We start from the raw sequence: 25,257 nt of genomic DNA, 5'->3' as shown, positions 1-25,257 counted from the left end.
GTTTGCGATGGGTGGTAGGATTGACTTGTTAGAAATCAAGGTGTTTATAATAACATGGGAGTTTTCCTTCACTTTTTTCAGGTCATAGTTGCAGTGCTATCGGTGACGTTTCATGCTGAAATTTATATACAAATCTAAGCACATCCACTAAAACTTCACCAATTAAATGTGCCAATTAAATGTGCATCTATATATATGCAAAGAAAAACCTTGTAATCTTTGTGTCCTTTACAGCTTAGATATCAAGTATTTGACGGTTTCCGGCAAAATAAAGAGCCATTTCATACAAATTTCACAGTTCAGTCAAATTTAGTTTGCTGAGGTCTCCGATGCTTCATTACAAGGGATTTCTGGCTGAGCATGGCCATGGATGGCCTCAAAGACCTGAACAGAAGCTTTCGAGAACTTCATTAAAGCCTGAAATGCACAAGGCAGGCTAGTTTTTAGATTGTTTAAAGTCATGGTCTTGTTTACTTGGACTAAGTTGAGATGTTTGCCCATCTCCATATCAACTCGCTTCTCCAAGGCTTCGATTTTGGCGCACTTCAACGATAAAGGATGCTTGGGGCTCAGATCGGCCGCTACACTTCCCTCAACCTTTTTCTTTAACTCACTCAGTGACGTCAACTCCTTCTGCAACCTTTCCTGAAGCTTATCAGATTTCCTTTGCTGGCTGTGTTCTGCTGCCTGATGTTGGATTATCGCTCGGATGGCTAACAAAAAACTCTGAATTGCCTCTGAAGCTGCCTGCAACCACAGTGGATTAGATAGACATCCAAATAGTAGCATAGAAGACTGCATGTGCTATCCCTAATAGTTATATAGATTACTTTATCAGGTAATTTTTCAAAACCGCACTGCCATTCTCCGCAGAGCTTACGAACTGCAGATGCATGACGACTCTGGTGGTTGTCATCCACAAGGCAATCAGTAAGTTGGATCCATTTGCAGAGTGTTCTGACATACTCTTGCTGAGATTTCATGAGCTTACAGAAGCTGTAATACCAGAAAGAAACCTCAGTTTCAAGCTGATCTGTAGCTTGACGATGAGAGTCGGTGGTCAGGTCAATGCTTATATCAGTCACATGATTCAACTGCTGTGAAATAAGGTTCTGAACTCGATGACATTTGTACATCATTTTCCACATCTCCATCAGCCTGTAATAAAGAAGATTAGACAATTTGAGTAAATTCTATCCTATATAACCCATGATTCAATCCTCCCATGTTGATAATGTAGCAAAGTGACCAAAATTTACCCGGATATTAATGTCTCCAGCTGGGGGTAAAGTTCCTCATCGATGATCTCCAATATAGACGAACAGGACGTGCTTATTGAATTTTGCAGGTGTCTTAGGACATTATCCAGATTCTCAACGCTTGATTGGATCTTCTCTGTCTTGCTCCAGTCATGGTTTTCGTCTTGCTTTTGAAGCAACATCAATTTCCTTTCACGCTCCAATTTGGTGGTTTCTTCCTCCTACAAAAGTTTTATCCATGAGAACAAATGGACTTCTACAGAACCAGAAATGGAAATATAAACTGACACACACACACACAACCGGTGTAGGCATTGACAAAATTCTGATGCTACCATAAAAAATGCATACGCAATAAATACATAATGGAACAACCAGGCTAAGTATCACTCTTACCTTCACTTCCTTATAAAGCTTTTGCTCTGCAGCATATAGCTTATCAAGAGTACTGCAATGAGCTCCAGGCTTGCACGGTTCGTTAGATCCACATTGAACAGCATCTCTTGCAAACTGGAGAGACTTAGAAGACCAACTCCACGACAATGCACTAAAAACCTTTGCAGAATTGCTACTCTTCCCTGTAGTACGGACATGTTTGGAGTATCAGGCACCATGCAGAATATTTGATGCTCAAGTATAAGATCAAACAATTCAATGAAATTTACTGTCAGGCCTGAACTAATGTGCTTGCAATTGCATCATCTAGTAATAAATTGTGAAAAGGTTGCTTACTTTTGTTTTCTTTGAGTTTCGATGGATGAGAATTGTCCCCTATATTTTTGTCTGTAAAAACAGCTATTGCTTTCCCACCAGCTGATGCTTCCAAAAAGTAATCATCTAACTCCTTTACGATTTCCTCCAAGCTCTTATTTTTCTTCCATACCACCATGGTCACATCGCTAGAATCTTTATCATTCAAGCTCGTCGATGATGAGTTATCATCAATAATTTCCCCAGGCTGAGACTTCTCAGGGAGAGTACTTATTTTAGTATTTTCACCAATCTCCTCTCCCTGACCTTCATCCTCAACTGATTCTACGATTTCAGACTGTTTTGGATGATGGGGAGGTGAAGTAGACTCAAAAAGACCCCAATAGTTCCATGACGAGCTTGTACTACGAACCGGCAGGGTAGAACAATCATCCTGGTTAATCTCCATGCTATCTTCTTGGCCAACTTCTCCTTTACCATTGTCACCACCGGCTTTCCTTGACTCAGGGCTAAAAGAAGGTGGCGGTGGAGGAGAAGGAGGCAAGGGGGAAGGAGGAGATGGAGGCAACCTAAGAGCATATGAGGTATTTTCAAGTTCCAATGTGTCTGACTCAGTAAACTGCTTAAGAGTTACACCAGTGTTCTTCAATGCCCTCAAATAAGCCAACTGTGCATCAGCAAATTCTCCTCTATATCCCACCAATTGCTTCATAAGCTTCTTTCTATCCTTACAAGCCTGTACCCTTCCTTCCTTATCAATCCTTGAAGCAACACAGCCCATTTTTCAATCAAGAATCACAATCTATTTGCCCTTTCTCTAATTTAACCTAAACTTCGAATACACCACAACAAACCCAAAACTCACTCTACCATAAATGCTGCCTACAATGTTGAAATAAGAAAAAAAAAAAAAGATGGTAAGTTCCCAGAAAATTTCTAGTTCTATTAATCTAAAACAACAATAGAAAAAGCTCTTTACAACCCAAAATTGCATTTCTCAATGACCACAAATATAACTCTAGAATCACAAATTGAACAAAAAAGAGCAGCAGAAGAAATACTCAATGAGGAGTGGTTTCAATCAAACGATTTAGTTCCCTAGGCTAAAATAATACTCATTAAGGACTTTTCAAAGGCCCCCATAGAAGGGGCAAGAAAAAAACACTAGCAAACAAGAATAATGAACTGGTTTCTTTGTATACCATCATATCATCCATCTACCATTCTCAACCAAAATGCTTATCTTTATGACCAGAGATCAAAACTTCGAAAAAAATAACACCATACCAGAAGGTAGCCAGCTTCAACAGGCATAATAGCTCAAACTAAAGCTGCAATAAAACAATAAGGAAAAATAATTTACGACCAAAGAAAAAGGGGGTGGAATAATATTTAAAAGGAAGCAAAAATAGGACAAAAAAACAAAGTATTTTTTTTATTATCTTTTGTGTTGGAAAACTAAAAAAAAAAAGAGAGCAAAAGGAACCAATATATTAGTACTACTGAAACACTGATCTTTTTGGGTCTGGGTTTGCCAACGTCAAAACTAAAAACAAAAGTGAAATGAGAGAAAAAAAAAAGGAAAAGAAAAGAAAAGCTTGAAGATTATGATTATAACACTTAAAGCAACTATCTTTCAAAGAGAAATGAAGATAAAGGCCATGAGGGAGGTGACGCATTCACGTCTGGTATGCTACTGCTTTATCTAGAACCCAAAGCCCTTTCCACGCTAGCCATGAGTGCTTGCCTATGAATAATATGATGACTATTTATAACTTTTTTCAAAAAAGTCAAAAACAAATAAAAAGGTCCACCTCACTAGCTGACTGCTCTACATTATATTTACAGTTCAGTCCAATCTGATGACTATTACTTCCTCTTCTCCTTACTTTTCTTCTTCTTCTTCTTCTACTACTAATACTTCCTCCTTAAGTATCTGCCAACATCTGGTTTGTTAAGAAAAATAGTTAATATCTTATCTTAAACGGATCTAATTTCTAAACTAAACTAAACTGAAGTAAAGGTAAGCTTTTAAGCAATTTTAAAGAAAAAGAAGCAAAGCTTATCTTTTGTAAAAAAAAGAGACCTTTTCTTTTTGACACTAAATACTAATGATAGTGATCTGTCTTGTGAGAGATTCATAAATCCCTTTAGGCAGTTGGCTTTTTCTCATGTTCTCCCCCACTTTTGAACCCCTTTTTCCTCTCATTCTATACCCATATATACACATTCTTCTTTTATGTTTCACAAGCACATGCACGAACAACTTTCCAATTCCGTGAGAATGCAAAGTATAATATATTATCAACTGTTCGTTGCTATGTGCACTCAACATTCCATTTGGAGAATAAGAATGCTGTAATATCTCCACTTTGAATTTTGTGCCAAAGAGTTTTACTTATAACTATAAATTTATTTCAAACTTGGTTTAATATAAAAACAGCACCAAGTATATATAATTGGACAAATTTCAGTCAAATGAGGTAAAATTACTATAGAGGTTATTAGTTAAAAAATAGATAAATTATTCATCAATCACGCCAAGTTTTAATAGTATAAATTAAAGAAATTTTTATAAAAGATTAATATGCTTTTGAGCGAAAAAAATAGACTAATTTACCCAATTTTTAATAAAAAAGATAAAATACAATATAATTTCTACCACCAAATTATTAAAGAGTTTGAGATTATAATTTTGATTTGGCTGTTGGGCTTATTTCTGTCATTGTTTTAGACATAAATTTGGGCCAAAGCCCAATATTGACTCTGCTGTCTCCTTTGTTCTCTTCACATGCAATAAGATACAATAAAAATTCATCAACGATTATAGGAAATTGCTTTCTCAAATTGCAACACATGAATAAGATTGAAGATATAGGAAATTCATGCACATTATCCTTTTCTTTTTCCCTCTAATTCTAATCGTAAAAGGAAAATAACGGTTTAACTTAGATTAACATCAATTATAACCTTTTTTTTCGCAAATGATATTAATAACCCTCTTTATGAAAACTATATTATAAAAATTAATTCAAATTTCTTTGGCAGCTTTTTTTAACGAATAAAAGTGCCATGCAAAGCCAGCGTCCTCAGTGGACGGGATGGATAAGTGTTTGACGGGCGAGCTAGTTTACGTGAATATTGTACGTGACTTAATAATAGATTTATGTATCTTCTTTTATAAACTTTGCTTTATAACATGAAAATTTGTAATTTGTAAAAGTATATTTTGTTATTTATTTTCAGCAAGAAAAAAAAACCTATGAAATGTCTCCGTTCCCATTTATTTATGTATTTATTTATTCATAGTGTTATTATTAAATAAATAAAAAAAAATCCAATTTCATGATCTGTGGCTGCATGCATTGCCCTCTGCCTCCATTTCTTTTCCCTCGCTTTCCTTCCCTCTTCTCTCCGTCATTTGCTAATTTGGCATTTCATTTTATTTCGTTTCGTTTTTGGATCTGAATACAAGAGAATAAGATCGATATTTTAGTTGGTAACAAAATTTATTCCAAAATGAACACCGATGATTTAGAAGGAGGCGAAGACGATGGCTATCACGCACAAGGCAATCGTAAATACAGCCCCGTCGGGGCACAGGATCGCGCCGTTCTCGAGATGGCCTCCATGGATCCTGGATCTTCTGCCACCGCTTCCCAATCTTCTATCAGGTAATTCCCGGCCGCCGCTCTCCTTCTCCTTTTCATGCGGTTGTTTTTTTTTTCGGTTATCATATTCGATGATTGTGTAAATGCGTATAATACATTGTCAGGAAAGTAAGAGCTCGAACACAAGGGAGCATGGATTCCGATGGAAAGGCTCCTGATGTTGCTGGTGGAGACAATGGTCCTCACAGGGAACATAAGTTGGAATTGTTCGGTTTTGATTCTCTTGTCAATATTCTTGGTCTCAAAAGGTACGTGGTCTTGTTTTCATTAATGCTTACTCTTGCTCTTCTTCTTTTTTAACTTCAATGATTACAACTTAGGGGATGGATGTTAGTAAATTGATTATTTAATGTCTCTAAGAGTACAACTGAATAATTTGTGGTGCCTGGACAATTTTACCTTACGTTTTGTTTTCTATTTTCTTTTTAAATTTGTGATTATTACCTGCTTTTGACTTGTTTTTCAGTATGACACAAGAGCAAGTTCTTGCACCTTCTAGCCCCAGAGATAATGAAGTTGTTTCCATCACCGGTGGGGATCCAACGGTAAGCTGTGTTTTTACATTAGCATGATTAGTTACACAAGTACCAGCTTGCATTATTTGGCAATCTTTTATCATTGTAGATGTTTGTTTTTTTCTTACTAATTGTTCTACCAATAGTTGTTTCAATGAATAATATTCTTTGCATGAACACTTTTGGGAACAGCTTCAATCGGGAACAATCTCGTTGGGAATAACTCTACCTTGGGAATAACCTTGAAAGGTTGGTAGGATTTTTAGGTTGTTCCACTTTTGAGATGCCTTAAAGAGCATGGCTTGGAGGCTCAGATTCAGATACTGTTTAGAAGTTCACTTCATAATCTTTCTTTGGAATACAATTGAATGAATGGTACACTTGCGCCTAAAACCTTTCTTGCCGAAATGTTTGAAATTCTGTTGACGGGGTATTGGGAAATTAATCTATGTGGATGTTGAACAAAGGAAGTGGTAATTTCCTTGAATTAGTCCTGCCTGTCAAGTATGTCCAAATAAGTTGAAATATTGACAAGCATTGAGAAATTTATTAATGTGCAAGTATGCAACAGTTTTTCTTTGAAATGCTATTGATCATATTGTTCTTTCACTTCTCCTTCTTTTTCTTAATGAAACATAGCAGTCTGTACTTTACTGCCTTCTCATGCTGTTCCATGTTCTGTGCATACATCATGCAGTCCTCTAGTGTCAAAATGGGTACAATGATGGGGGTATTTGTCCCATGCTTACAAAGTATTTTGGGGATTATCTACTATATCCGCTTTTCTTGGTAAGTTCCTTTTCTCTGATGTTAATATTTTGACTTACACAGCTCCATTTTCATCTCAGTATGTATGTGCATGAAAATCTAAACGAATCCGTGCTCTGTTTTTGAATTGGAAGCTGAGCTTCTTCTTGATAATTTGAATTTTACAAGACTTTGTTGTGCTATATTTGATATTTGTATTACAGGCTTGTATCTGGGCCTTCTATTTTAGAAGGATTGGATTGTGCTTTCAGTCAAGAAAAAAGGAATCAATTATGACTTGCATCATTGAATAGTAATATGTGCATTAAAATAAGTAGATTTTTGTAATTTCAGTTGCTAAGGTTCATTTATGAGAAATGCAGGATAATTGGCATGGGAGGCATTGCGGATTCACTGCTGTTGGTATCGCTTTGTGGTCTGTGTACTTTCTTGACAGGATTATCATTGAGTGCTATTGCTACTAATGGTGCCATGAAGGTACACATTAGTTATAATTATATATCCTTCACGATCAGTTTTCAGTTGACATGTGACTCTGATATCATAGTCATTTTGATGCCTTAAGGGAATGGTTAAATTTTGAGTAGAATTCGTGTTGCTACCTTGATTGAGATTCTTTCCTTATATAACTATGTCGCGGTATTTAGCGGCTTTCTCATCAATTACTGCTAGGGTGGTGGTCCATATTATCTCATTGGTCGAGCACTTGGTCCTGAGGTTGGAGTTAGCATTGGATTATGTTTCTTCCTTGGCAATGCGGTTGCAGCAGCTCTGTAAGTGTATCTTCCAGTCCTTTTTTTCTATTTTTGTAATACTATTCTGTGCATAGCTCAAGGACATCATGTAATGGAATTGCTCAGCATGAATTCTGCTTTCTTGATAGCATAAATTTTCAAGTATTTAACAACATTTTCTACTCATGCTAGTACTTGTATCTTATATGTTCTTTTGGTTGTGGTTGTAGTTATGTGTTGGGAGCTGTAGAAACATTTCTGAAAGCTCTCCCTTCTGCTGGGTTTTTTACTGGTAATGATTGATTGCTATCGACTGAAAATGACTTTTTTTTTTATCTTTATAATATTTTTTTCCCTTTTTCTAATTTATTGATTACTTTTAAAGATTGCGAGGCTATGCTAAAAAGAATCTTGTTCCAATTCATTTTTAATATCCTCCTGCTTGCACTGCAGAAACCAGTACAAAGGTGAATGGCTCCGTATCGAAACCAATACAGACTATAAGTACACATGACTTGCAAATTTATGGGCTTGTTGTGACTGTCATCCTATGCATTATTGTGTTTGGTGGGGTGAAAATGATTAATCGGGTTGCCCCTGTCTTCCTTATACCTGTTTTGTTGTCAGTACTTTGCATAGTCATCGGGATTTTTATGGCAAAGAAGGATGATCCTGATAGTGAGTTTCTTCTTCATAATCTTTTGCCTCTCTCTCTCTCTCTCTCTCTCTGTCACACACACACACACACACACTCACATTTCAGAGAATTACCTGTGGAGGTGATTCCTTAAGTATGAATACAATAGTCGCATATTGCTTGGTGCAAGCCATACGCCATTGCTCAAAATCAATCTGATTTCCCCCTTGTTGAGTGTTCATGTTTTTCTTGTCATTACGTATTTGTGAAACATGTTATTTTGGTGATTTTTGATACAGCTGGAATTACGGGCTTGAGTGCGGACAGCTTTAAAGATAACTGGGATTCAATGTATCAGAATACTAACAGTGATGGGATCCCTGATCGTGATGGAAAGGTGTACTGGAACTTCAAGTAAGAATCTTCAAGGTTCATAGGATTTTAGTTACTAGAGTGAAATTTTCTTGTGCTGTGAAGTTGTACATGATCAAAGAATCTTCTTTGTACCAACCTGTTGTTGATCCTAAAGATGATATAGCAGTATAGCACAAATAAGTGCAGTGTCACCTAACTGTATTGAAAAACTTGTTTAATAATGGAGGTCTAGATGAGAACAGATCCCAAGTATAATTGGTGGTCATGCTGCTGGTCCAAAAGAACAAAACAAGTTAACCTCTCCCTCTACCTTTCTAACTATCCAAGAAAAAGCAGGAAAAAGTTGTTTCCAACTGTCAAGTTTTGATATGTGATATCCACATACTTTTCTTAAAGCTGATAAAAACGATGATTTTCACTGCTGAAGTTTCTAAATCCTTCTGTTTATATGCTTCTTCAGTGCATTGGTCGGTCTCTTTTTCCCAGCTGTAACTGGAATCATGGCAGGTTCAAATCGATCAGCTTCGCTTAAAGATACTCAGCGTTCAATCCCCGTTGGAACATTGTCAGCCACACTGGTCACTACTCTTCTCTATTTAGTTTCTGTCTTCCTTTTTGGAGCTGTTGCCAACAGAGAAAAGCTTTTGACTGACAGGTACAAATTTTCTAGTCTCACGTTAACATTCTTCATTGATTCAGCTTGCTATGTTTTCATTGTTCAATCTTTTTTCAAGGATTTATGCTTTAGAGATACTATGCTAATGCTAAACTACCTTTGGTGCAGGCTACTTACTGCTACCATAGCTTGGCCTTTCCCAGTTGTCATTCGTGTTGGAATTATTCTTTCAACTTTAGGTGCAGCTCTTCAAAGCTTGACTGGTGCCCCTCGTCTTCTTGCAGCAATAGCCAATGATGATATTCTTCCTGTTCTCAATTGCTTCAGAGTTGCAGATACCAGTGAGCCTCACATAGCTACTCTCTTTACTACCGTTATCTGTATGGGATGTGTTGTTATTGGGAATCTGGATCTTATCACACCAACTGTAACTATGTTTTTCCTTCTATGTTATTCGGGTGTGAACTTGTCTTGCTTCCTTTTGGATCTTTTAGATGCACCTAGTTGGCGTCCTAGGTGGAAATTTCACCATTGGCTCCTGTCTCTACTTGGAGCATTACTTTGTGTAGGTATGTTTCATTATATATAGTGCATTGTCGGGTTTAACATTGTGTCCCATTTAGTTGAGAAATTCCTGTATATTAGAATGCAAATTTTGCACTGTATTTAATTGGAGGCCAATTCTCACAGGTGTTCTGTTTGCTTTTGTTTATTGCAGTGATAATGTTCTTGATTTCATGGCTATTCACTGTTGTTTCTCTAGCCCTTGCCAGCCTTATATATTATTATGTGAGCATTAAAGGAAAAGCTGGGGACTGGGGGGACGGTTTCAAAAGTGCATACTTTCAACTAGCCCTTCGTAGCCTTAGATCTCTGGGAGGTATTGTAATAACTGTGTGTATATGCATGTTCCACTTCTATTTTGTTCATATAGTCATGACTATGCCTCTTGTTTTCCTGTATTGGACCCTTTGTTTTGTTTTGCAGCAAAGCAAGTTCATCCAAAGAACTGGTATCCCATTCCTCTCATATTCTGCCGGCCTTGGGGTAAGCTGCCAGAAAATGTACCTTGCCATCCAAAACTTGCTGATTTTGCCAACTGTATGAAGAAGAAAGGCCGTGGAATGTCCATTTTTGTAAACATTCTAGATGGAGACTATCATGAATGTGCTGAAGATGCCAAAGAAGCCTGCAAACAGCTTGATACCTACATTAACTACAAGAACTGTGAAGGTGTTGCAGAAATAGTCGTAGCAACCAATATGACTGAAGGCTTCCGTGGAATTGTGCAGACCATGGGTCTTGGCAACCTCAAGCCCAATATCGTAGTTGTGCGGTACCCGGAAATATGGCGTCGCGAGAACTTAAAAGAAATCCCAACCAGATTTGTTGGTATAATTAATGACTGTATTGTAGCAAACAAGGCAGTTGTCATTGTCAAAGGCCTCGATGAATGGCCAAATGAGTATCAAAGGCAATACGGTAGCATCGATCTGTATTGGATTGTAAGAGATGGTGGTCTCATGCTTCTTCTGTCACAACTTCTTCTTACGAAAGAGAGCTTTGAGAGCTGTAAGATTCAGGTCTTCTGCATTGCGGAGGAAGATTCAGATGCAGAGAGCCTCAAAGCTGACGTGAAGAAGTTCCTATACGATCTTCGGTTGCAAGCCGAAGTGATTGTTATAACGATCAAGTCATGGGATGTAGAGGGTGGATCTCAGCAAGATGACTCAATAGAAACATTCAATGATGCTCGGAAACGGGTAGCTAGTTACTTGGCAGAACTAAAGGAAGCAGCAAAAAGAGAAGGAACCCCATTGATGGCTGATGGAAAGGCTGTAGTTGTGGATGAGCAACAAGTGGAGAAGTTTCTGTATACAACCCTGAAGCTGAATACGACAATATTAAGATATTCTAGAATGGCAGCAGTGGTGCTTGTAAGCTTACCACCACCTCCCATCAACCATCCAGCCTACTGCTACATGGAGTATATGGATTTGTTGGTAGGAAATGTGCAGAGGCTTTTAATGGTAAGAGGATATCGCAGAGATGTTGTAACTCTATTCACTTAGTTTTCCCCAGGATTATATATATTTATATCATCAGTGTAATTTGTGTTTACTGTTCATATAGGTGCTTTTTACCCTTCTTTCTTGTAGTCAAAAAAGTGTTACATAACATTCCTTCTCTTAATCCATTCTATTTCTATTTCCTATATTGACGACAATTTGTTGCTTCTTTACTGCATAAAGGAGAAAAACAAAGAAAAAAATTTCCGAGTTTCCATTTCTTATGGTATAATAATTCAATCGAGAATCAAGTTTGTGTATTGTTTTTGACATTTTGTTGCCTTTTTATCTTGTTTCCTTTGCACTTTTGCAGTTTATGGTTAGGTTCACTTTGAAATTCCAACTATGGGGCACAAAGCCCGTTTCACATAGTTGCCAACTTGGGCTATCTGCAATTCTGCATTCCCACTCTGACAGACCATGCAATTTTCTTTAACTAATATCTATAAATTTAAGATAAATAAATATAAAAGTGGGAGAAGACTAGGGCAGGCCGCAACACTCATATTAGTTGACGAAATGGAAATATTATATTAAATTCCTTACTTTGGGCGTTTGTTTACGTTCCATACTCCAAATACTACAACTTGGTTTAGTGGGTAAAATTACTATAAAAGTAATTAGATTATATTTTGCCCTTCTATTAAAATAATAAATGATTTACTTTTTTATATTAAATTAAAAGATAAATTAATTATTCTGTTAAAATTTCATCTTTCTTCTTAATTATTACGTCAAATTTTAACAATAAAAATAAAAAATTAATATAAAAATATCAATTTATCCTTTAATCAAACATATAAAAATTAATTTATTATTTTTTGAATAAAAAAATTATTAATATAGCCCATAATTCTATTAAACCTACCTCTCTACGTGTCTCTTTCCCTATCTTTTTCTTTAGTATTTAAAGATATTCAATTTATACGATAATTATGGGGATGAAGTTGCCGGATTTGAAATTGTGAAATCAGCTGCCTTTTGTCCTGTTTTCACATTAATCAAGTCAACACCTCCATTTCCCTCCAACAATATCCCTTACTATCATCTAATAATTTTATTAGAAGATAACAAGGTCTTCTTTCCAATGACATGTACATTTGACTTTTTTTTATATTGAATTAAGCGTATTAGAGTTAAAAAGAAATTTAGGAGATTATACAGCACAAGCAGAATCCGTATAAAATTATACTTCCTCTATTTCAGTTTGATTAGTATAATATTTTTCAACATTTAGATAGATATAATCAAAATTATCTTATATCATTCTATTTTTAATATTAGTAAGTAATTTTTTTTCGAAATGATTTTTAGGTAAAATCTATGTATTATTTTACATTTTCATTATCAACATTAGATTTAACAGTATGCAGAGATTACTACGTGAATTAAACCAACCAACTCCTTTTTTTTATTAACGAATGAAGAGTCTAAATAACAAACTTTTGCGAGTAAAGATCGGAGGTAAGGTGTAGATCAATTAGCAGCTCGACGTGTAAGATCAGAACAAATACAAAAATAACGTCCAAATACATTACGTTACCGAGTTTATAGCCCAAATACGTGCTTGCTTCTTCCACAATTGCTCTTCGTTCGTAGTTACCTTATATTCACCATCACCATCACCATTCACCAGAAACAAGAAAAGGTAACAGTGTCTCTTGCAGAACTTGATAGCCAGCTGTCTGTTGACTCTCGTTATTAACCGTAAACAGCCTGTATCTTCTTCACTCTTACACCCAACACCCAATATAAATACACTTCTCACACCTTCACGTGCTGTCCCAGATTCCCCGCCTTCAACACCTCTTTCTTTCTTCCTTCCTTCTTCTTATACTGTACCATCGCCGGCGACCCATTAAATTCTTGTCTAACACAGGTTATCATCCGTTTTGGATCTTTGTCCAAGTAATATTTTGATTTTGATAGTTATGCTTTTGCTGATTCCTTTAAATATTATATAATTTATTATAGTGTGGATGCGTTTTGGGAGTACTTTTAGCACTCTTAATAAAGATGTGATTTGGATTTGGAGTCCAAATCTTTCTCATTGTCTTACAAAACTAATTATAAAATCTCTTACTCTTGTCTCTTTGGGTTTCATTTTTAAGAAGATCCTGTTTCATCGAGGTGTGTATATATATTTTCTGTTTGGTTTATGAGCAAGTGTGAGAAAATTAATTGATATTTTTTTTGCCTTTTTGATTACAATTTTGTGGTGGAAAATAGGATGGGGTTGGACGGTCCAACTGGAAACGAAGGTGTGAGGAGACGAGGATGTTCATGCACCAAAGATGATTTTCTTCCAGAGGAGTCATTTAAGAGCTGGGGTAATTATGTCCAAGCACTCCAGCAAACTCCGGAAAGGTTTATGGATCGGGTATTCACCCGATCACTTGACTCAACGGAGCTCCATGAAATCAAGGCTCGGAGCCAGCATGAAATGAAGAAGACCCTCTCCTGGTGGGACCTCATATGGTTCGGAATCGGAGCCGTCATCGGCGCCGGCATTTTCGTACTTACCGGACTCCAAGCTAGAGAAGTTTCAGGCCCCGCTGTGGTTATATCCTACGTGGTGTCCGGTATCTCGGCCATGCTTTCTGTATTTTGCTACACTGAATTCGCTGTTGAAATCCCTGTTGCAGGTAAGATATAAGTAAAATTTTGATCTTAAATTTAACTGGGATTTATATTTATCATTTTAAAATCTCTAATATAGAATTCCCAAATTTTTTTCCAATTTGTTTGGATAATTGCTGGAATTCGACTTTATCTGTATAAACTTTGAGGAATCTAAAAAAATAGCTGTAAAGAATCTGGCTGAATATTCAATATCCGTCCATTTTCGGCATGTAGTGTAGGAAAGTTGACTTTTTGACTTTTCATGGAAAAAAAAAAGGCAATTTGCTAGCTAGGAATGGGACCCAGATAGTGTATGATATGTCCTACTTTGATAAGAACCCTTACACATTCACATTATCGACTACAAAGTGTTCTTTTACCAGTAAACTACCAGCTGTAGTCATAATCTTTGACTAATGTTTGTAAAATCTTTATTTATGTAGTTATAATATGTTTAATTATATGCCAAGCTTGATACCATAAAATGGGATTCACATTTCATTGAATGGGATTTGGATTACAAGTTTTGGATATTGATTCACTGGAATACACATGACTTGGCAAATTTGCAAAATTTACCTTTTCAGGTGGCTCATTTGCCTACCTTAGAGTGGAGTTGGGTGATTTCATGGCCTTCATTGCTGCCGGTAACATTCTCTTGGAGTATGTTATTTCAGGTGCTGCGGTGGCTCGGTCATGGACTTCCTATTTTGCCACACTCTGCAATCACAAACCCGAAGATTTCCGCATCATAGTCCACAGCATGTCCGAGGATTATGGCCATCTTGATCCTATTGCAGTTGTTGTTGTATGTGTCATCTGTGTCCTTGCTGTACTTAGCACCAAGGGCTCATCACGCTTCAATTACATTGCTTCCATCATCCATGTTATAGTCATTCTCTTCATAATCATTGCTGGTTTCTCGAAAGCGGATGCCAAAAACTATAGTGACTTTATGCCCTTTGGCATTCGTGGAGTCTTCAAGTCTTCGGCTGTGCTTTTCTTTGCTTATGTTGGTTTCGATGCTGTTTCAACGATGGCCGAAGAGACTAAGAACCCTGCTCGTGATATCCCTATTGGTCTTGTTGGATCCATGGTAATAACCACAGCTGCATATTGTTTGCTTGCTGTAGCATTGTGCTTAATGCAACCGTTCCGTGAGATTGATGTGGATGCCCCATTTTCAGTAGCATTTGAAGCTGTTGGGATGTCATGGGCTAAATACATTGTTGCTGCCGGTGCATTGAAAGGCATGACAACCGTTTTACTCGTTAGTGCCGTTGGTCAAGCACGATATCTCACACATATTGCACGAACCCACATGATGCCACCATGGCTAGCACAAGTGAATCCCAAGACTGGAACACCAATTAATGCTACCATTGTCATGCTTTCCGCAACAGCAATTATTGCTTTCTTCACAGAACTTGATATTCTTGCCAATCTTCTATCGATATCAACATTATTCATCTTCATGCTTGTGGCCCTGGCGCTTCTTGTTCGTCGTTATTACGTCAGTGGTGAGACAACTACAGCAAACCGCAACAAACTAGTTGCTTGCATTGTGCTTATTCTTGCATCTTCAATCGCAACAGCTGCTTACTGGGGTCTGAGTGACAACGATGATTGGATTGCTTACGTGATTACCGTGCCAACTTGGTTCTTAGCTACTCTAGCACTTCATGTTGCTGTTCCTCGTGCTAGGAATCCAAAACTCTGGGGTGTACCGTTGGTACCATGGTTGCCATCAGCTTCCATTGCTATAAACATATTCCTACTAGGGTCAATAGACGGGGCATCCTTCGCAAGGTTCGGTATATGGACTGTTATGCTGCTGTTGTACTATTTCTTCTTTGGATTACATGCGTCATACGATACAGCAAAGGAAGCAGCAGAGAATAAGATGGGAGATGGTTTGAAGAAAGTGGAAGAAGGTGTTAAAGTTTCTTCAGAGGCCCAATGAGTTGCCGTTTAAATTACAAAATGGTAGCAAACCAGCAATTCTCCTCTTAGCGTTCCACTAGTTTCTTCAATACTTCACTCATCAGTGTGCAGATCTGTTGTTTTTTCTGTGAATATCTTTGGTTGAATTTTATATTTCCTCGAAGAAAAATGTGTTTGATCTTTGAACATTGTACTCAAACATGCATTCCAAAATTGTGAACACAAGAAATTAAGATCTGCAGGAAATTTGTGAATGAAGTTAGTAGTAGTACTTGATTAGTGTTTTAACCTTACTCTTCGATCTGTTTGGTTTGGATTCACCTTGCGAAATTATGCAAACAGGTAGGTGGCAGATGAACTTATGGATTATGATCCACCGATTTTATTAACCATATGAAAATAATTGAACAGTGTTTAAATTAAATGGCAATATGCAGATGCCTTAAGTAATGAATTACAGGCTCAATAAAAAAGGAGGATTAGTAGTATTGGGCTTGTAGTTACATTGTACAATTCAACTAATAAAAAAAAGCCAATGGATTCTCTCAAACCTTTTAAGTTGGATGGATAGGTAGCTTTATTAGGTTATAGTTGGAGTATAGACAGGACGATGGAAGTAGTGTTTGGGTCGATGGTGGCCGAGGGACAAAGAGATTGGTCTAAGCTTCCCAATGATATGGTCGGATACATAGTCATAGTGGGGAAACTTCATTGGTCGGATCGAATCCTAATGAGTGCAGTTTGCTAGAGTTGGAACCAGGTATCTCTTGATGTGATAATGATTCCCAACATTGATGATGATTCATGCGTATGGAGCCGATGTGGATATGGGATTAATAATTGTGTGGTTGTTTCAATAATGCTTAGGGAGACCTTGTCGTTTAAAACCATATATATCGACAAAGGTATCAGGGGAGAAGAGCAAGTTATGTTTTGTGAGTCTCAATCCGGGACTAGTAGATACGGTTGGGTGCTTTTTTGAAAAGACCCCCTCTACGACTTGTCAGAATCGTGTCTTTTTCTTGTATTCCCAGTTATTGAGTTGCCAATGCTAAGGACATGTTACCCTATCTATGGCACCCTCTTGAGGACCACATTTCACTTGAGTTCAGCATAGTCGGAGTGTTTTGTTTTCACTTTGCACAGAAAAAACAGTCAGCAAATTTCGGCCAGGAGACAAAAGTTGCAAGACATTTAACTTATACAAGATAACCATGATCATGGTTATTGTTAACCATTAAGTGCAATTTAACTGGATGTCACATAGGTTATTGGGTGTATTTAATATATATATATATATATATATAGTTTTCATCGTAGCTAAATGCAACTAGATGTAACTATCTTTTATCATCTTGTTGGAAGGATGTTGAATATCTTGTAATATAAATCAATTTTCTCTACATTCATTTTTAAGCTTATCTTTTCACACACAGTGCATCTAGTGTATTTAATATTGGCCTTGAATAATGGACCTTGCTTGTGAAAGGTTGGCCACAGCCAAACTCACATTGGCAAACTGTTTGGTTGATGACAACATTCTTGAAAAAGTCAACTACAAAAAATGTAATCTTTAAAAACTGATCAAAAAATATATAAATATAAAAATTTGCTATGAACACGTAAAATTTTTCAAAATCCATCAATTAAAGGTAGAGGTCCCTCAGTGTACTTTTCATGCCCCATGTCATTTACAGTAAACACCAAACCAAACAAAAAGAAGCTGCAAAAACATTTGCTACATATAGTAGTCATCGGTGAATGTCACTTAAAGGTGCCTTTGACACTATTAAATTGATTTGTTTAGTACTTATAATATTACAAAAAAAACTAAATAATGTTAACATTTACTATTTAAAAAATATTATTTATCGATGGATAGAGTTAATATTTTTAAAATTTTAACATTTTTTATACAATTAAATGTTTAATATGTTACACTTTATATTTATTTTATTCATTTTATTAATATAGCGACTGAATTAATCCATTTAATAATAAAAGATTAAGTTAATTTAATCCCTATAATACAAGTACCTCTTGGACAATTTAACCTAAATAGTCATTGGAATGAATATGCAGCGAATCATTGTCAAAAGCAGAAAGAGTGACCACACAGGGTCAGTTATTAATAAAAAATAAAATTTTGGTATGCATATACATTCAATTCAATTCACATCTCTAAACATACTTTTTCTTTTCCCTTGAATTCAATTCACATCAACTACCTCTACAGTCTACACATACCTTTCTTTTCCTCCAATTTTTTATTTTTTATTCCTTATTATACTTTGTCCCTAACATGCTGTGCCAATGCTTGAAGCGCAACGTCGACGGCATCCTCGAAGCCAAGATCGCTATGGCTCGCATTAGGGTGTGCGTAAGTGAGCCTTGGGATCATATCAATCACCGTAGCACGCATTGTGTCCACCTCTTCTTTCGGTATCTTCATCAGCACCTCTTCTATTCTTTTGCTTTCCTCGCTTTGTTCGTCCATGTAAACCGAGTACTTCGAAGCCTCTTCCGGCAAAAACCAAGAGTACTGTGTGTACGCCGTGTGCCGAGAAAAGAACACCGGAATACAACCGGAAAGTATGGCGTCGAACGTCGACCTCCGGGTGAATGAATCTCCCGGAGCCTGCAAACAAAACCGAGATTCTCTCATCACTTTGAGAATCTCACTAGGGTTATAACACTTGGGGTTGCCATGGTCACATTTGAGTATCTTGCATTGAGTGGACTCCATGCATTGCTTTATCATTTCGTCTCTAATGGCTGCTTTACCAACGCCTTTACGTGGCGCACCAATGAAGGAGAACAAGTAGGGTCGGTTTGACTGTCGCATCATGTTCTGCCACGTCATCATTTGATCTGACGTGGAAGGGTGGAAGTATGAAGGGTACGGGATACCGTGTTGGTTTGAACCTTTCCAGGGGTTTCTCTCCACGGTCAGCACCGACATGTTTTTAACACATGGCAGGTTGAGAAGACAGTTTGCCCCAAAGTCAGGTCCACTGTTGGTTCTCATGAAATCCCATGAGGTTCTCCCTAGTGCAAGGAAGTGGTCCTTCCCGTTGTTCTTCCGCCACGTGGGTTGAGCTTGGAGGAAGTCTACCAATCTCACGGCCAATGCGTCGCGAATCGCGTGGTTTGGTTCGCGGAAATTGCTGGACACATGCAGGCCGCCGTAGAAAGGTACGTAGAACAAATTGGCCTTGGAAGGATCCCACGTGCGACACGGATGGTTGTCCACACGTGCATGGAATATCATCTCGGCGATGAACTGATGGGTAGCGAACCAGGGGTTCGAGTCACTCGACTGAAGGTCCATGTTGTCCAACGGCTGACCTAGACCATGGTTAGCCACATGCGGACACATATTGGTATAAACATTCAAATGGCTACAATCATCGAGAAGACCGAGGTTAAACTCTGCCGGCAAATTATACACATAAACCGCGACATCCCCATTACATTTTCCGGCCGATGGCTTTGGGGTGGTGGTGGAGAACTTGGTTTGGGTGGGTTTTGTGGGTGGGAACCAAAAGACTTGTAACAAAAACCATAAAGAAAGAAACACCAAAAGAAAGGCAGTGTATCTAAAGTGAGGATTGCCCAAGAACTTGAAGTAGGAATCTCTATTTTTATGGTATTTGACTTTCTCTATCCATTGAGTTGCAGCAGCAGAGGGTTGTTTCTTCGACAGCAACATGGGGAAAGTGACTGAAAACACGGAGACAAAGAGAAGAAATTGCCGCTGCAGCCGACTAGGAATTGAAGGGTAATATAGCAAAGAGAGAAGTAAATTAATAGTCTAAAAACTATTGTTTATCACAAAACACTGAAAGGGAAATCAAAGGGTAGTAGGAAGATGAAAAGAAAACACCACCTAAATTTGATGCGTTAAAGGGTGTATGAGCTGTGTCAGGAATAATTTATATTTGGAGCTTTTAGTCGTCATTGTTTGGTGTAGGGAAGAAAGTGGAAATTAATGGGGAAATAAAAAAGCCAAAGTGGGGACAAATTTTGAGAGACGACAATTGTATATGGCCAGCTTCTAAGCACATGTAGTTGAATACGTGTCACCATGTTCCGACGTTGACAACGAAGAAAATAAATATTTCTACGTGATATGTGTGTTGCATCACTTTCAACACCTTTGGTTTTTTTAATCCTTTCATTTTACTACCCATAAATTTACTTGATTAAATAGCTTCTGTTGTTGCATTGAGAAAATAGAGGGCAAACCGACAGAGAGAGAAATTAAGAAGAAAGGAACAAACAAGACTCCATTATTTGAAAATTAAATTGAGATTCCTTTAAAAGGAGGGGAAGGAGAATCAGTGAGGGCATTGGTCATGATTCATTCTCCTACCTGGCTAGGTTTTTTCATCCTTTTAGAAGTAATTATTCAACCTTATTTGTTTATTATAATTATAATTATAATTATTTATAATAAAAAAACATTACATCAAATAATATTAAATGATAAATTCAACCCATAAATAGGAGGATAACGAGTTTATTCAGTGCACTCAAATTCACGTTCTAGCTCCTACATTGGCAACAATATCCATGTCAATCGAACTAATACTCAATCGACTCGTACTTATAATTGTAAATACTATAACTTTCATAAATATCATTTATTTAGTAGTATAATATTGTGTGCTCTATTAAAGGTAAAGCCCACATGAATAAATCTTTCATTATTTATATATATATTAGTTTGATTGTCATTGTAGGCAATATTATAAAATATAGGGCTGTATATGATTAGTTTTAATCAGCTGTATAATATAAAATAATTATATTTATGAAATCATGCAACAAATACAGCCCAACGAGAGAGTTGTTTTTATTTTGATTGATGAGTACCTGTCTTAAATTTTATCTAGTAATTTGAAGTACATCACATGTGAAGTAAATAAAACAAATACACCAACCCTCCCATTTACTTCAATCATTCACTGAATATTACAACTTTGGTGCATATGTAAAAGAAAACATGAACAACCCTCGCATACGAACAAACCTCTTAATAATTACTTAAATCGTTCAATAAACATCAGAATTTCGACAGCTAACCAATCAGAGGAATGTCAGTGCCCGTCGTGTATTTATTCTATACTTGTTGTCCCGTCCAATTATGTTATTTGCTGGATTGTTGAATTTTTTAAATTTTTAAATTTTAAGTTTGAATTTAATCAATTTAATAATTATAATTTGATCAGGATTGAAAATCTAAAAAAATCTAAAAATTAAAAATAAATAAATTAAAATATAACGATTAAATCTATAATTTACGAGGACTAATGAAAGAATTTAACCCTAGTTGTTTTCTTTAGGGAGGTAGACCATTTATTTTTAATGCTAGACGAGGGGCATACCTTGCCCAAACTTCAGTTTATGATAGAAATGGTAATTTGGATTGTGCATTTAAATAATATCCGGATGAAATTTGTTTATAAATTTGAAGCGGATACGGATAGATGCTTTGAATATCTATTATATGAATCTACGTTGTTTATTTAAATACGAAGGTGTATGTTGAAGTTTCATGTATTTCAAAAAAACTCCTACAAATACCATGCATGAAAGCCTTCAAAATCATTGACCCAGTTAATTCTATACATTCTCTTTCAGACACTCTGTTTCCAAAAGCTTCTTATAATTTTACAGTAATATTCTAAACCTTCCATTTCTAACAATATTCGATTTTGGATATCCCAATCCATTAATTACAAAATACCTATAATTTTAATTTTATAAATATAAAGAATTTTAGCATATTCAAATTTGGATATCGTACTTAGACTCGAATTTCAATATTCAAATTTGAATAATTAAAGAAAAAAACCCATTCCTAATTTATGCTGCAATTTAATTGCCATTTGGCAATGTCCTATTTCCTTTATTTATGATTCATTCAAAATTGAGTTACATATGCCATGATATTATTATTCACTACAGCTTCAAATGTAAGTATATGGAAAATATGGTATTCAACCTCTTCCCCATTCACTAGGGGCATGCAATATTGATGTTCGGATGGACATAGTTACAAAAACAAGTGTGTTGATTTTTATTTGAGCAATAGAAGAAACCTGAAAACCAATTTAAAAGAGTTATTCACTCTTGAAAAAAGGATGAGATATTCAATGCCCTAAACAAAGTTCAAATCAATATTTGCACTACACCTACCAGACTACCAAGCAAATCATCCAAATCCCATCAAGAATTAAGATAAACAAGTTAACAGCACCTAACAGTGAAACTGTTGGAGCCTAAATAAATCATGAAAATTTGAAATGCCTCACTTTTCACGTGATTGGTCTTACACTACTCGGTTCAACTCCAAAACCCAATTTATATTGGAGCTGTTTTCCTTTTATTATGCGAATCGCCTAGTTTTTATATCATGTAACAAAAAGAAAAAAATCATTGATCAAAAACTCTTTCATTTGTTCCAAAATAGCTGATATAAAGCACACCCATCAGGCAGTTGATTCCTTGAGATATGCAATGAGATCGGCACGATCCTGCGGCTTCTTCAATCCAGGGAAAACCATCTTTGTCCCAGGAATATACTGCAAAAGCAATTTTAACCCAGCAATTTAGATCAAAACACTATGTATGGATGGTATAACTGCTTAAACAGGATTTCTTAAACAGCGAACAACACACAACACATTAACCAAAGATATAAATCTATTGGAAATTAAAAAATATGCATGTCGGATGAAATACTAGCTTTCTGATCAAATACCGTATCATTGGTTTAACTAAATAATTCTAATTGTACGGATAATACACATTCCAGTCAACCAAGCTCAGTTGTATGGATAATACACATTACAGCCATCCGAGACTAATTCTAATCGCTTTGTTCACTCACAAATATATGAATTTTACAATTTGACACAAACCCAAGTTGTTAGTTTTTATAAATTCAAACCTATCTTTCAATATCATGGAAATCACTTTTTCTTAAAAAAAATAAAATAAAAGGTTAATTAGAAGAACAAGGAGTATCTCGTTCCAGAAAAAAAGGTAACTATCATTCCCTTCTCTAATGAATCATATAGTCCTACAACTTCATATACTAATAAGAATAAGGTCAAAAACAATTGCAATTGCAATTGAAAAGAATGAAAATTATGAGTTAATGAATCATATAGTCCTACAACTTCATATACTAATAAGAATAAGGTTAAAAAATGAATTATAGCTACAATGAAACGGTTGAAAAATATATGAGTTAATACATGCTCTAAAGTTGGAAAAAATCATAAAATTAATGAAGAAAAGCAAGTTTCTAGATCTTATAGAAAGGAAATCAGGAATTAAATTCACTATAAGGCTTAATTCTATCCCTTTTAGATGAAATTATGCCACCACTTAGACTCGAACCAAGATGCTCTAGCACTACTTCCTAAGAGCAGCATGTATACCGAATTACCGATTTCACCATAGCGGCTTGCTCGAGATCATAATAACCCATTTTTAATTCAATCGAGACCGAAGGTGAAGGGGTCAATTCAATGTCAAATTTATTGGGAAGCATTTAATTTTAATTGATTAATGAACTCAGTGATTTATTGTATCATTTTATTCAATTATCCTTTTACTTAATTAGTTCGTCAACAGATATTTGTTAGTTTGGGTTTTCCTAAAAGATAATATGAGAAGGTACTTTTCTCACAAACCAAGATTCAAATCAAGGCATATCAGCTAAGCTAGTGTAGATATATCTACTTCATACTTAACTAAAGCCTGTGCACACGTGTTTTTTTTTTTTGGAACTAAAACCAGCTAATAACACCAAAAGCAATAAAACCACCGAAATGCAGACACAGTAATAGCTAATTTAAAGCAGCAATAAATAATCAAGAATATGAATAAAAGAGATCTTCCTAAACTGAGATAAACTACCTAGAAAGCATAGGTACAGCAACAGAAGTCAACATCAATGACTACACTACCATCATTTAAGAACAATCTTGTAAGGAATCACCTTTTGATGCTAAACAATAGCAACAAGATCTGATTTCTTACGTCGCCAGAGTATGCACATCTTTGTACATAAATAACATTCTTACCGCTTTATGTTGTACACCTGAATGTTGGCTATCATTTATGTCACTAAGGACCAATGAGTAACAAGCTATTATTAACATTGTGCTGCTGACAAGGTAATCATATCAACTACTCTATATCATCAGTTTCTCATGTTGGTTTGACCCTAACACACAGTAGAACCAATCCTATCTTACAGAACTAATCTTTCTCATTTTCTTTTGAAACGCATAATTAGCTAATATTACCAATGAATAATAAAGCCTCTAAATATATGACCCCAAATGGAAGTTCAAAGATAAGCTGCAGAGTTTAACAAGGAAACTAGCAGCTCTTGTTAATATTATATTTCAAAATCATTATATGATCCATACAATGAAGACACAAAGTCAAGGAATATATTGAGTAGTTACAAACATACAATAACAAGCACAACCGATTACATACACACACAAAAAGAAAGGAATCCGACATACCTTCTTAGGATTAAGCAAGTAGTCATACAATGTGTTCTCTGACCAAACCACAGCCATATTTTTGTTAGCAGCGGAATAAGAGTATCCCGCAGTTGTGCCGGACTGCCTCCCGAAAAGCCCATTCAAATTTGGCCCTGCAATTTTAAAAATTCTCAACTTATTCTTCCCTGAACTTCAAAAAGTAGTAAAAGCTAAAACATCAAATTGTATCAAGAATAGATCTATATCAACATAGAATCCAGTGTGAATCGCCTTGTTTCAATGCAAATCTAAGTAATCTAGGCACTTAAAAAGTTCTTTTTTTTTCAAATTCAAGAGCCTCTATCAGTTCACATATACGATCTAAAAAGTTACTGAATCTGAGAATAGAAAATGACCAAATAATTCTTACTAAACATTTAAAAGATATGAACATGAAATAAATTTGATATAAGATTGCTAGCATATGATTAACTAATAAAAGCAAAAAGTTGAGAAGTTTAATAAAAATAACTGAATTCAAAGAAGAACAAAATCAGATCTGACCGACCTTGCTTGTGACCAGCGCCTTTATCTACGGTGTGACACTGCGCGCACTTGGTTTTGAAGATCTTCTCCCCAGCTTTCGCATTTCCGGGCGGCGCTTGCTCGAATGAAGCCATTGCTTTTCGTTCTTCAAATGGTTCGGTATCGAAGGATTAGCGGTGGAGCTTTGTTAGGGTATTTTGCGTATTACATAAATAAAGCAAGCATGTGAATATATGAAAACACGCGCCGGCGCCACACGTTAAGACAAATCGAC

The 25,257-nt window shown here is 36.1% G+C and overlaps 5 protein-coding genes across 10 annotated transcripts; 2 read left to right on the top strand and 3 right to left on the bottom strand.

Annotated features, from left to right (window-relative positions):
• Positions 1-162: 162 nt before the first annotated feature.
• On the bottom strand, positions 163-3,708 carry LOC105795522 (protein ALTERED PHOSPHATE STARVATION RESPONSE 1). 2 transcript variants are annotated; one of them, XM_012625196.2, is made up of 6 exons: positions 3,173-3,708; positions 1,992-2,852; positions 1,656-1,837; positions 1,260-1,480; positions 831-1,158; positions 163-747 (listed from the first exon to the last, which is right to left on the bottom strand). In XM_012625196.2, exons 2-6 carry the CDS (start codon positions 2,749-2,751, stop codon positions 310-312), a joined length of 1,929 nt encoding a protein of 642 aa, XP_012480650.2. In that variant the 5' UTR covers positions 2,752-2,852; positions 3,173-3,708; the 3' UTR covers positions 163-309. The 2 variants fall into 2 exon arrangements, with proteins under 2 accessions (XP_012480650.2, XP_012480649.2); XM_012625195.2 differs by having other exon boundaries at positions 3,258-3,708.
• A 1,781-nt stretch (positions 3,709-5,489) lies between these two features.
• On the top strand, positions 5,490-11,477 carry LOC105795520 (cation-chloride cotransporter 1). Its single transcript, XM_012625190.2, has 13 exons — positions 5,490-5,644; positions 5,746-5,889; positions 6,108-6,186; positions 6,854-6,945; positions 7,287-7,401; positions 7,597-7,697; positions 7,889-7,950; positions 8,112-8,336; positions 8,595-8,709; positions 9,131-9,325; positions 9,455-9,855; positions 10,005-10,166; positions 10,274-11,477. Exons 1-13 carry the CDS (start codon positions 5,490-5,492, stop codon positions 11,356-11,358), a joined length of 2,931 nt encoding a protein of 976 aa, XP_012480644.1. The 3' UTR covers positions 11,359-11,477.
• A 1,338-nt stretch (positions 11,478-12,815) lies between these two features.
• LOC105795523 (cationic amino acid transporter 1) lies at positions 12,816-16,209 on the top strand. 5 transcript variants are annotated; one of them, XM_012625200.2, is made up of 3 exons: positions 12,816-13,003; positions 13,585-14,000; positions 14,565-16,209. In XM_012625200.2, exons 2-3 carry the CDS (start codon positions 13,586-13,588, stop codon positions 15,938-15,940), a joined length of 1,791 nt encoding a protein of 596 aa, XP_012480654.1. In that variant the 5' UTR covers positions 12,816-13,003; position 13,585; the 3' UTR covers positions 15,941-16,209. The 5 variants fall into 5 exon arrangements, with proteins under 5 accessions (XP_012480654.1, XP_052484758.1, XP_012480652.1 ...); XM_052628798.1 differs by lacking the exon at positions 12,816-13,003 and adding an exon at positions 13,010-13,234 and having other exon boundaries at positions 14,655-16,209; XM_012625198.2 differs by lacking the exon at positions 12,816-13,003 and adding an exon at positions 13,010-13,234.
• A 1,801-nt stretch (positions 16,210-18,010) lies between these two features.
• Positions 18,011-19,849, bottom strand: LOC105795518 (probable xyloglucan galactosyltransferase GT17). Its single transcript, XM_012625188.2, has one exon. The coding sequence runs from the start codon at positions 19,631-19,633 to the stop codon at positions 18,206-18,208; it is 1,428 nt and encodes a 475-aa protein (XP_012480642.1). The 5' UTR covers positions 19,634-19,849; the 3' UTR covers positions 18,011-18,205.
• Positions 19,850-22,168: 2,319 nt separating this feature from the next.
• LOC105795516 (cytochrome c) lies at positions 22,169-25,210 on the bottom strand. Its single transcript, XM_012625186.2, has 3 exons — positions 25,006-25,210; positions 24,477-24,610; positions 22,169-22,511 (listed from the first exon to the last, which is right to left on the bottom strand). Exons 1-3 carry the CDS (start codon positions 25,115-25,117, stop codon positions 22,419-22,421), a joined length of 339 nt encoding a protein of 112 aa, XP_012480640.1. The 5' UTR covers positions 25,118-25,210; the 3' UTR covers positions 22,169-22,418.
• Positions 25,211-25,257: the final 47 nt, after the last annotated feature.

Source organism: Gossypium raimondii, chromosome 3 (genome assembly GCF_025698545.1).
Source record: "Gossypium raimondii isolate GPD5lz chromosome 3, ASM2569854v1, whole genome shotgun sequence".
Lineage (NCBI taxonomy): Eukaryota > Viridiplantae > Streptophyta > Magnoliopsida > Malvales > Malvaceae > Gossypium > Gossypium raimondii.
Note: the sequence above shows the minus strand (reverse complement) of the source record. Positions and strands in the feature narration are given on the sequence as shown.

Coding starts and splice junctions, on each gene's coding strand:
- LOC105795522 (XM_012625196.2), bottom strand. CDS start 2,751: ATGGGCTGTGTTGCTTCAAGGATTGATAAGGAAGGAAGGGTACAGGCT. Junction 1,159..1,259: donor CTGGAGACATTAATATCCGG/GTAAATTTTGGT, acceptor TCTTTATTACAG/GCTGATGGAGATGTGGAAAA. Junction 748..830: donor TTGAAAAATTACCTGATAAA/GTAATCTATATA, acceptor CTGTGGTTGCAG/GCAGCTTCAGAGGCAATTCA.
- LOC105795520 (XM_012625190.2), top strand. CDS start 5,490: ATGAACACCGATGATTTAGAAGGAGGCGAAGACGATGGCTATCACGCA. Junction 7,402..7,596: donor CTACTAATGGTGCCATGAAG/GTACACATTAGT, acceptor AATTACTGCTAG/GGTGGTGGTCCATATTATCT. Junction 8,337..8,594: donor AAAGAAGGATGATCCTGATA/GTGAGTTTCTTC, acceptor TTTTTGATACAG/CTGGAATTACGGGCTTGAGT.
- LOC105795523 (XM_012625200.2), top strand. CDS start 13,586: ATGGGGTTGGACGGTCCAACTGGAAACGAAGGTGTGAGGAGACGAGGA. Junction 14,001..14,564: donor TGTTGAAATCCCTGTTGCAG/GTAAGATATAAG, acceptor TTACCTTTTCAG/GTGGCTCATTTGCCTACCTT.
- LOC105795518 (XM_012625188.2), bottom strand. CDS start 19,633: ATGTTGCTGTCGAAGAAACAACCCTCTGCTGCTGCAACTCAATGGATA.
- LOC105795516 (XM_012625186.2), bottom strand. CDS start 25,117: ATGGCTTCATTCGAGCAAGCGCCGCCCGGAAATGCGAAAGCTGGGGAG. Junction 24,611..25,005: donor AGGCGCTGGTCACAAGCAAG/GTCGGTCAGATC, acceptor TTAAAATTGCAG/GGCCAAATTTGAATGGGCTT. Junction 22,512..24,476: donor ACTTGCTTAATCCTAAGAAG/GTATGTCGGATT, acceptor TTGCTTTTGCAG/TATATTCCTGGGACAAAGAT.